Here is a 12140-nt window from a genome sequence, read left to right as displayed (position 1 = left end):
GAGCCATAGTTTGTAAAGCTCCTTTTGGAATGAAAAGCACTGTATAAATATACAACTCTTTAAATACTTCCTCAGATATGAAACCTTTCTTCTTTTGTTCTTTATTAAGCTGTCACTGCTCCAAGATGGGACCCATTTCTGTCCTGAAAGCATCTGTGTTTTTCATTAATTACAGGTCCAATAAGAAACCCTCCCTTATCTGTCCTTTCAGCTTTTCTTTTCATATATGGCTGTACTAGGAGGAGGATAATAAATAACTTGGTATTGCAGTTAGACTGTTACATCTCCAAAACACTGTATCAACATTAAATGATTGATCCACTCATATTATAGACTGTGTTCTCTGCCTTTTGCAATGTTGGTTTCAACTTGAAACATACGTGGGTTTTCTTCTATTTGTTATAAAACAGGTGCGTAGAATCTACTGTTCTTCTTTGAGTGGTGTTCCTGTGGGTGCTTCACTCTAGGTGTCGGTGCGTCCCTGCGCTGGAGATGGGAGATTTCTCGCAGCAGTACTCGGTCGGGGGAAGGGCGCACACAGGAGTCATCTCGTGCAGCTGTTGGCACCTCCTGTAGCGTGTGCTCCCCCGACCGTGCCTCAGTTCCTTCTCAACCATCCTCGGCTGCAGACGGAGGTCTGCGGCAGTGCTCTCTTTGATACTTTCTGGGAGAAAAAAAAAAGTTACAAGTTACATAGGAACTTCTTTTTAGTCTATGCTTAGTTACATTGTTTCGTTAGTCTTAGAATATCAGGGTTGGAAGGGGCCTCAGGAGGTCATCTAGTCCAACCCCCTCCTCAAAGCAGGACCAATCCCCAATTTTTGCCCCAGATCCCTAATGGCCCCCTCAAGGATTGAACTCACAACCCTGGGTTTAGCAGACCAATGCTCAAACCACTATAGTTTCCTTAGTTCCTCGTAGAGGTTTTTCTTCCAAAAAAACCCAACCAAACAAACAAACGGAAAAGAGAAGAAAGAAGAAGACTTTTTCTCTCCTTAACTCCCTGTTTGGGAACAGTTTCTACAGTTTACCATTTCAATTAACTCCCACCCTTATCTCTCAAGAGGCGGGAGAGGCTTAACTGCAGTCATGCCCGGCTTATCAGGATTTAGAAAGTGTGACTCCTGCCGTGAACCGCTGGTGACGGCCACACCTCCTGCATTCCCTGTCTGGGAGAAACTCATATCTCCCAGAACTGCATACATTGCACCAACTTAACAACAAGGGCAAGATGTGACAGGGATCTCCACTTGAAAAAGCTTTTGCTGGAGAAATCCCTCCAACCTCCGCAAGAGACATCCTCCGGGGAGTCTCATAAACCGAGATCCCCGAGCTCTGATAAGGCTCTGACTTCCAAAACTGTCAGGAAGCGAGCTTCGACTTCTCCAGCAAGGGTGTCTCAGAAAAAGGGAACTTCCCCAGCGAGGTCGTTACCCTCAGTGCTCCACTCATCCAGAGTGAGCACTTACGAGGCACCGGGCTCCTCTGGCACCGTCCTTCAGCGGACCACTGCTGAGCCCCAATGCACAGCACCGAAGTTGAGACGTCAAGTCTCCTCCATGGCACCGAGTACCCCAGTGCAGAGCGTGGTACAGACAGCGGCACTGTGATCAATGCTGCCTCCACCAGCACCGATCCAAGACTTGCTGCCGCCTAACAAGCCGAATCGGGCACTGGTCAGTGCTCCAACGGTCGACCGCAACCCCAAGGCAGGACCAGTGCAACTCCTGCGTCCTGCTGACATAGCAGTTTCTTCGGCACCGCAGTCACCACTGCTCGGCACTGAACACTCCTCGAGCTATATAGTGCAACACCATCTCCTGCACCAATCTCCATGCATAATGGTGAGGAAGGAGACATGCAGGACAACCGCTTCTCCTCTCAACATTCATCCCCATCACAGATGAGACCTACATGGAACACTGTGAAGCCTAAGCCTCATCTCTCCGAGCATTCACAGCCCTGATATGCACAGCACTGGCCTTACCCATTACCACCTTACCCCATGCAATGGCGTCCTTGGCCCATATACCAGAACCCCTATTCTGGTCCCCCTTCCCCAGCAACAAGAGGTTCCAGAGTACACCCATCCTTACCACACAGAGAAATCTCTAACCCCCCGCTGAGACAGAGATGGCAGAGGAAGAGATACTATCGCAGGTAGACCTGGATGATTCACCACCTGCCCCACACTCATCTTCTGCACCAGACAAAGCAGTGAAGCCGTCTACCCCTACAACACCAGATGACTTGAAACAGTTCCAAGAACTCTTCAAAAGAGTAGCAAACAGCCAAGAAATTGCCTTACATGATGTGCAGGAGAAACAACATAAGTTAAAAATCTTACAACCAGCATCATCAACCAAGATCCCCCTCCCCATGGATGAGGCTATAATGGAGCCTGCAGAGGTAATATGGCAAACACCGGCATCGGCACCACCCACCAGCAAAAGGGCTGATAGAAAATACTTCGTTCCAGCCAAAGGCATGGAATTTTTGTTTTCGCACCCTCAAGCCTGCTCTCTGGTAGTAGAAGCTGCTAATCAGCACAGTAAACCACCTCATTTCCGCTCCTCACTGCAAGATAAAGAACACAAGAGACTGGACGTCTTTGGGTGGAAACTTTACTCGTCAGCCACACTTCTGCTTAGAGTTGCCAACTGTTCTGCCCTACTAGCAAATTATGACTACTGTAGTAAAATACAAGAGCTCGTGGAGGACCTCCCTGAGCATAAACATCCTCAACTCAATGCCATTATCAATGAGGGTCAGTTAATAGCCCACACAGCGCTGCAAGCCTCAATAGATGTAGCGGGGACAGCTGCCCAAACAACCGCAACAGCTGCGGTTATGAGAAGAACATCATGGTTGCAGGCTTCGGGAATTCCTAAAGAACTACAGCTAAAAGTGGAAGACCTCCTCTTCAATAGGGATAAACTATTCTTGTCTCAAACCTCCATACCAAACGTCCTCCATACCATGAAGACCTCCCGAGCGACGCTGTGTACACTAGGCATACACCCACCTCCTGACAAACGCCCTCGCTTTTAACCATACCAGAGGTCACGAAACACCTTGTTTAACCGTCAACAACCATGATACTTCACTCAGAACAGACCCAAACAACGGGCTTAGAGCTCCACAGAACCAGGCCTCGTCCACCCGTCCATCTGCATCTAAGCCACAATTTTGAAGTCTTGGTCGAGGGTATGCACGACCTCCCCACACCTCTAACGCGAACAGATACCACATCCCACAATTTTGGTCACTGCTTACGCCCATTTTACCATGCCTGGGCTGCGATAACCACAGATCAATGGGTTTTGGAGATCATACAATCTGGCTACACCATTCCTTTCACAGCCGTCTCCCTACCTTCTCCCCTTCCCCGTCCCTCTTCAGGGATCCTTCTCACGTACACCTTCTGCAACAGGAAGTAGACCACCTCCTGCTGCTGGGTGCTGTACAACCAGTACCACATCAATACCGAGGGAGGGGTTTTTATTCCAAATATTTCCTGACAGAGAAGAAAGGAGGGGGATGGAGGCCAATCTTAGATCTCTGAAAACTCAACAGGTTCGTACGCAGCCACAGGTTCAAAATGGTCACTCTGGGCACAATAATCCCAGTGCTAGACGGCGGGGACTGGTTTGCAGCTCTCAACCTCCAAGATGCATACTTCCGTATTACAATACATCCTGCCCACAGACGGTTCCTGAGGTTCACAGCAGGACCCAACCACAGCCAATACAGGGTCCTTCCCTTCAGACTGTCCACTGCTCCCCGCGTAGTCCCCAAAACGCTTGCGGTAGTAGCAGCACATTTATGATGCAAAGGAGTCATCATCTTCCCCTATTTGGATGATTGCCTTCTCAAGGGTACCAACCGACAAGAAGCGGCAGGCATGCTGAAGACCACAGTAGACCTGTTTCACCAGCTAGGTCTACAGATAAACGAAAGGAAATCCACCCTGGAACCAACCCAGCGATTGGAGTTTATCAGAGCCGACCTCGACTCCATACAAGCCAAGGCAATATTGCCAAACCACAGATTCACTACATTGACCAATGTTATTTCCACGGTGACCATCAGCTCACAAACTTCAGTGAGGACATGCCTTCAGATTCTGGGACATATGGCAGCTACGACTTTCTTAGTAAAGTATGCCAGACTCCATATGTGCTGTCTGCAGCACTGGTTAAGCACGGTCTGTGCAGCCAGCAAACACTCTCTCAACAGACATGCGACACTACCACCAAGGATTATCCTCTCCCTACAATGGTGGACACAGCCAGGGAATGTATGCTCCAGGATTCCCTTTCAACAAGACCCCCCATCAGTGACTATTACAACAGATGCCTCCCTGATAGCTTGGGGCACCCACTTGGGTCACCACAATCTACAAGGTAAGTGGTCTGTAATGGAAACCTGACTACATATGAATTTCCTGGAACTCTGCATGGTACACAATGCATGCCAACACTTCCTCCCTCTCATACGAGAAACCTTAATCACTATTCTCACAGACAATGTGGCGTGCATGTTTTACATCAATCGCCAAGGAGGAGCCAGGTCTCACTCGTTATGTGTAGAAGTCATGAATTTATGGAACTTTTGCATCCGCAACAATATAAGCATCACAGCATCATGCCTACCAGGGTGCCAAAACACTACAGCCGACAGCCTCAGCAGGCACTTCTCACAGGAACACAAGTGGGAAATCCACGACAGTGTTCGTGACACAATATTCCAAAAATGGGGTCACCCAGTGATCGACCTTTTTGCTTCAGCGACAAATCACAAATGTCCACATTTTGCTCCAGGGCAGGACTGGCACTGGGATCGCTAGGAGATGCCTTCCTCATCCCGTGGAATGCGTCACTCACGTACGCCTTCCTGCCGATACCACTGATCCCATGGGTCATCCGCAAGATACAACTCGACAGAGCATACATCATTCTCATTGTTCCCACATGGCCCAGACAGACTTGCTTTCCATACTTCTCACATCTAGCAGTCTGTGCCCCACAACAGCTGCCTTTCTGGATGGACCTCCTGTCCCAGAACAAGGGCCGGATGCTCCATCCAGACCCAGCGAAACTCCGTCTCAAAGCATAGCTCCTCTCTGGTTCCAACATGGGGAACTGAACTGTTTGGAAAAAGTAAAACAGGTATTACTAAATAGCCGTCGCCTCACCACTAGAAATACTTACCGCCACAAGTGGAGAAGATTCTCCCTTAGTATCAGCAAAAAAAGCTGGATGCAACCATGGAGCCTCTATCTATGATCCTAGACTACCTAGGGGTTAACCATAAGATCTATTAAAGTACACCTTGCTACCATCACGGCCCTCCACGAACAGATAGAAGGGGCTTCAATATTCACTCACCCAATTACACGGCGCTTTCTAGCAGGTATACAGAACATATGCCCAGAAGTACGACAACTTGCACCACCATGGGATCTCAGTCTTGTGCTCAAATGTCTCACAAGACACCCTTCGAGCCTCTAGCAACCTGCTCGCTCCTTCATATGTCAATGAAGGTTGCATTTCTAGTGGCAAACACATCTGCCAGACATGTCAGTGAAATAGGAGCATTGATGGCTGAACCACCCACCGTATGCTGTATTTACCAAAGACAAAATCATGTTACGTCCTAACCCCAAATTCTTGCCCAAAGTGGCTACAAATTTTCATATTAACCAAACCATACACTTACCTGCCTTCTATCCCAAGCCACATAATGACTCTCGAGAAACAACGTTGCACATGCTAGATGTCAGACTGGCTGTAGCCTTTTACTTGGACAGAACTAAACCACACCGCAAGTCACCAAGACTGTTTGTCTTTACAGCAGAGTGCTCCAAGAGCTCTACAATATCAACCCAGAGACTTTCCAAATGGGTCTCTACCTGTATTCAAACTTGCTACCACCTGCATCACAAAGAACCCCCCGTGGGCATCAGATCCCACTCAACGCGAGCCATGGCGACATCATTTGCATTCTTGAACAATGTCCCCTTAATAGACATTTGTAGAGCTGCAGCCTGGACATTAGAGCACACTTTTGCGAAGCATTACTCTATCACCCAAGGCCATGTCTCAGACTCTGTCATTGGCTTTACAGTGCTCTCATCGCACACTTATACATAACTCTGAACCCCTACCGCCCCGGTGGGGTACTGCTCTACAAGCACCTAGAGTGGAGCACCCACAGGGACACCACTCAAAGAAGTTACTCACCTTGTACAGTAACAATGGTTATTCGAGATGTGTCCCTCTGTGGGTGCTCCACCACCCACCCTCCTCCCCTCTACTTCGGAGTTCACACAACTGAGCTCTGTGGTGGAGAAGGAACGGAGGGACGGTCAGGGGAGCATGTGCTACAGGAGGTACCAACGGCTGCATGAGATGACTCCTGCGCGCACCCTTCCCCCGACCGAGAAGTGCTGCTAGAAATCTCTGGCGCAGGGATGCACTGACACCTAGAGTGGAGCACCCACATGGACACACATCTCGAAGAACCATCGTTACTGCACAAGGTGAGTAACTTCTTCTTATGACAGCACAAGTTATCAAGTGGTTTTTTTTGTTTTTTTGTTTTTAATCAAAAGACAACATAAAATTGTAAAAAGTTAATGAAGTGGGCTTGGCACAATAAATATTTTCTTAGCTTGAGGATTTTATTAATTGTGGCTGTATTTTGTGACTTTGCAGATACTAAACCTCTCTATCTCTGAATATTCTTATTTACAATTTTATTTCTTCAGATCTCTGTTGAAGAACTGGAGAGAAGTTTGTTTATAAAGGTCAACAAGGATGCAGTTATGAAAATAGCTGTTGCAGGAGATCTGTTTACTTCGGACAAAGGACTGTATCAGCTGAACTTAACAGTGGGAGGCATTCCTTTTAAAACTAAAGACCTTATTCAACCCGTGAGTACTGCTTTAATCTTCAATCACGTTGGTACACAGAGTGTAGTGGGCTTGACTTTTAGCTTCACTTACAATAGGCTAACTTTATAGACCCCAGTGGAGTAAGTCCTGATTTACGCCCGGCTAAGTGAGAGACAAATCAGGCCCAGTGTGTTTTTGAAGCTGGGAGCAATGTAGGGGGAACTTTCCTTCCGTACACCAGCAGAGTGCTTAATGTTGAAGTATGTATCATGCCAAGCTTTTATTTCTGCTAACTTTTTAGCATTTATTTTTAGTAGTGAGCCCGAGGCATGGTAGCACGGGCGGTTTCTCACCCTATAAAAGGCTTTTTGCTGGCTTGTATGTGGTTTTGGGGTTTTTTTTTTTTTTTTGCCCCCCATGCTCCATCTTCATGAAAGTCAGTTACAGCTAAGAAACCAATAAATTTTTTTTTCTAATTAAGATACTTCTATAGGAATGAAAGTTAAGACGCTCCTTGGAGATGTTTAATTGAGGCTTGGGGCTATTTTTGGAAGCTTTTAAATTATTGTAGCCAGAATTTCCATGGAGGCCAACAGTGCAAGGAGGTTTATATGAGTTATTGTTCAAACAGCTGCTGTTCTACCTCTCTTTTGACTGACTTTCCACCTTGAACAATGGGGCTGGGTTTTATTTGTTTTTAAATAAGGTGACAACCCTGTGGCCTCAAGACTGGAAATATAGCAACCTAAGGATATGTCGTTCAGGGTGTTTGCCACTCTGAATGTGTTTCAACTAGAGGTGTGGTCTGAACATGGGCCTGGGAGCCAGAAACCCCTGGGTTTTTATTCTGTATCTGACACTTACCCTCTCTCTGTCTATATATATCTTCTTACTATATGTTCCATTCTATGCATCAGATGAAGTGGGCTGTAGCCCATGAAAGCCTATGCTCAAATAAATTTGTTAGTCTCTAAGGTGCCACAAGTACTTCTGTTCTTTTTGCGGATACAGACTAACATGGCTGCTACTCTGAAACCAACCATTACTAATCTAGCAGCTTCAAGGGAGCCTTTGGTCTACTTGCTTTCTCCCATTTTAATGCTAGAGTTTAAAATATATATAAAAGCTGGAATTAACAAGGTGTGTGTGTGTGTAAGGTTGCACCCAACTTCTGGCTCTTTGCCATACATCTTTTACATCTGTGTCTGGTCACAGTGCATACCACTTGGTCGTTTCTCATTTCACACATTGTGTGACGTGAGCTTTTTATGGTGAAATGTGTTATAATTCATGTCCTCTCTTTGTAAAGAGTTTCACATGGATTTATACATGGCAAATCTCGAGGGGATTCTTAGAAATAAATGGCACTAAAGATGTACAGCATGTAGAAGTGGGTAACACAGTTACGAAAGCAGATTTAGTCCCTGCATGAGCCATACCCCGTGGAGCATTACTGACTTCAGTGGATTTCTGCATGGGCACAGAGCATAGGTGCTGACTTTCTAATTTCCCTGGCGCAGCTCGACCCCCTCTCCGTCTCAGGACCCACTGCACCCCTTTCCCCCAGGCCCCACCCCCACCCCGCCTCTTCCCGTCCCAGCTCCATCCCTGTTCCACATCCGCTTTGCCCTCACTCCGCCTCCTCCCCCCAATACCTTCTGCGCATGGCTGAACAGCCCTGGAGCACCGACAGAGTCGGTGCTAATGGCACAGAGGTCTGCACGTATGGATGTCATTGCAGGATTGGGGCTTGAGTCTGTTCTGGTGTGATTGTATGTTGGTAAATGTGGTGAGATTTTCCCCACACCATTATATAGTTTGATCTTGTGGGACCCTCTGTGCCCATAGTCCTCTCTCCGTTTAACACAGAATAGCAACTAAAGGTAAGATTATTTCTCTGTCTTACAAGATAAATCCTCGGCTGGATGGTTGCATGCGGGCATGGAACTGGTTGAATGGTGAAGATACTACTATCCAAGAAACAATAAAGCTGAATGACAAGATGCAGTGCTTCTCGGTGGCAGGACGAGGATCATTCTATCCTGGCAGTGGTTTTGCTATATTTAATTTCAATTATAGTAAGTGCTTTTTTTTTATCATTGTCATAGTATGTTGTCCATACCTATGTATTCAAATAGAACAGAAATAACAATTGTAAAAGTGCATGTATTCCTGACTTCTCAGGTAAGCCTTCGTTTTTTTTTTTAAAGACACATACACACATGCTCTGAAATGATTTAAATGGGTAGGGAGAAATCATCATGTGTACTAAAATAATAAAGCAGTTGGAATTAGCTCTTTCCCAATTAAGAAAGCTAGCAGCTGTAGTGAGAAGCTGAATTTGGGATTCATGAAAAGGAAGATCTAATAATGCTGGCTAGAACCCAACATTATATGGGCAACTCTCATTAGGTTCCCTCTGTGTGGTTTTGACAATGCATTTATCTCTGATGTGTGTGTACCCTTCTCTGCTATTGCAGCTCTGACTTTTCTTAAGACCATGTCAGTCATAGTAATGTATATTAGATTTATGTCTTAGGCTATGTACACACTTCAGGTTACATTGGTATAAGTTACGTCGCTCAGGGGTCTGCATAAGTCCCTCCCTTTCTCCGAGCGACATAAGTTGCATCAATCTAAGCGCTGACGTGAACAGTGTTATGTCGGCGGGAGAGCTTCTCCCACCAACATGGTTACCTCCGCTTGGGGAGGCTGGAGTGATTAAGTCGACAGGAGTGCTCTTTTCCGTCAGCTTAGAGCATCTGCACTAGCAGTGATGCATCGGTGCAGCTGCACCGCTGTAAACTCTGTAGTGTAGCCATGGCATTAGATAGAAGTTCACTGTTGCTTAAAATGAAATGCCCATACTGAATTTCACTTGTGATTTAAGTTGATATTTATTAGATTCAGATCAGTCATGGTAACTATATCAATGATATAGCGAGGACATCAACACAGGCTATGTGAAATTGGCCTGGATTTAGTTCCAACCCTCTCTTAATCATAATAATTTAGGAATTAGAAGGATGGCTTTGCCTTTGTTTCAGATTCTTCCATTTATACCTGTCCACTGAAGAACTAAATAGACCATTGACATTGGTAAAAGTTTTAAATGCTGACAGGCCTGATTACAAGTTCTCCTCTCCCGTTATCTCTTGTGCAGCATTATGTGGATTTTTCTGTTCTGCTAGTATAAATTAGAGAATATCTTACCAGGTGACTGTCATGCTGTTTACAACATAGATGCAAGAACTACCAAATAGAGTCTGGCATCTGAAGTGCAAATGAGACCACATTCTTAACAGAGCTGTATTCTCAGAATTTACATTTTTATATTCATTTATTATAAACAATTATACTTATTTTTTTGTTTAGTAACAGTAAAAGGATGTAAAGACACCATTTATCCTATTTACAGCAGTAATAAATCAGTATTGTCTATGATCTTGTCTAGACAGGCCAGGGACAGGCCACATCTTGAATACTGTGTGCAGATCTGGTTGCCCATCTCAAAAAAGATATATTGGAACTGGAAAAGGTACAAAAAAGGGCAACAAAAATTATTAGGGGTATGGAACAGCTTCCATATGAGGAGAGATTAATAAGACTGGGACTTTCCAGCTTGGAAAAGAGACAACTAAGGGGGGATATGATAGAGGTCTATAAAATCACGACTCTTGTGGAGATAAGGGGGGATATGATAGAGGTCTATAAAATCATGACTCTTGTGGAGAAAGTAAATAAGGAAGTGTTATTTACTCCTTCTCATTAGACAAGAACTAGAGGTCACCAAATGAAATTAATAGGCAGCAGGTTTAAAACAAACAAGAAATATTTTTTTCACACAACGCATAGTCAACATGTGGAATATTTTGCCAGAGGATGTTGTAAAGGCCAAGACTATAACAGGGCTCAAAAAAGAACTAGACAAGTTCATGGAGTATAGGTACATCTATTTCTGAGTTCAGCATGTGACCGTTTATTGCAAGCTAAAAGGGCTTCAGAACCTCTGATTGGCTTGTGGAGGGATAGTGCTCGAAGTGTTCTATTCTGTTTTGTTTTGACACATTTGTGTGAAAGTGTTCAATTCCTCAATCATTTTGTAAAGTTCAAGACTGATACAAAAATTGGATTCCACATCTTGCAACAGCTCTGAGAATGTGATGGATTGATAGCATGTGCGGCGGGTGAACCATGGGCTGGGGGAGGCTAGACCCTGGCTTGGCCTGCCCCTTCTGCCTCAGGTCCTGTCCCTCCTGCCCACCGGCTCCCCAGCCCTAGGCCACTGGAGAGCCTGCAGCCCTGGAGCACCAGGTGGCACGTGCCGCCTCCTCCCCCAACCCTAGAGTGCTGGGCGGCGCAGCTCCAGCACCAGGGCCCCAGCCACCCCAATTCCTGGCCATAGGCTGGCTGCCCTAGCCCCACCCAGCAGGCTTCCCGGAAGAGGAGGTAGTCCACCTGGGGTGGGGCAACTATCAGCAAGCAGGAGGGGGCCTTGGGATGGAACGTGGATGGAGCCACATGAGGCTGTTTGGGGAGGCACATCCTTCCTCAGCCTATGCTACGCGCCGCACATGATTGATAGCCCTTAGCAATTGAATGTCTGTCCTTGATTTAAAAAACCAAAACCCTCAGTCTTGACTTTTGACTTTCTGAAAGGCAGCGGCCCTTTCTGTGGAGTGTAACAAGGCAGAGCTGTTACCATTTTCCTTTCTGATTTTCCGCATTAATGCTTGTGTTTTTTTCTGGGTTAAAGAGATGTGGCAATCTGTCCATATGCTCATCCATCCATAGTTGTCTTCTCTTGTCTGCCACTTGGTCAATCATTTTGTTTTTCTGACATGCATCTCTCTCTGTAGTGCAACCATCTGCTGGAAATGAAGCTGAAAGGAATTGGGAAGTAGAAGTAAACACTGTAATTCGGCCAGCAGCAGACACCGGGGTACTGTTTGCTCTGGTTGGTGAAGAAGCTTCAGTCCCTTTATCATTGTCTCTTATTGACTATCACTCTACAAAGAAACTTAAACAACAGGTACGAGCTTTAATCTTCTACTGGTGTAAAACAAAAAGATCCCTTAATATTTCATCAGAATTTCTAGGGCCATTTTCAAAAAATCTCAAAATTTGTTCCTGCCATTTTGTGTATACATTTACATTCACCAGTTCAGAATTTTATATGCAAATCAGATGTTTGAATGTCATCAGAGTACAGGAATTCTGCTTTTTGTGGAAATCGTTTTAG

At 45.6% G+C, this 12140-nt stretch overlaps 1 protein-coding gene across 2 annotated transcripts in view; it reads left to right on the top strand.

Moving 5' to 3' along the window:
* The window catches only part of GAS6 (growth arrest specific 6), a 75330-nt gene that overhangs the window by 48218 nt on the left and 14972 nt on the right, over nt 1-12140 (top strand). For both annotated transcript variants that reach the window (XM_084610100.1, XM_084610099.1), the window contains 3 exons: nt 6773-6937; nt 8808-8976; nt 11758-11930. In XM_084610100.1, coding sequence (XP_084466226.1) covers nt 6773-6937; nt 8808-8976; nt 11758-11930 — 507 coding nt within the window. The remainder of the gene's footprint in view (nt 1-6772; nt 6938-8807; nt 8977-11757; nt 11931-12140) is intronic.

Source organism: Lepidochelys olivacea (genome assembly GCF_965140295.1).
Source record: "Lepidochelys olivacea isolate rLepOli2 genome assembly, chromosome: 1".
Taxonomy (NCBI): domain Eukaryota; kingdom Metazoa; phylum Chordata; order Testudines; family Cheloniidae; genus Lepidochelys; species Lepidochelys olivacea.
This window is presented reverse-complemented; position numbering and strand designations above follow the sequence as displayed.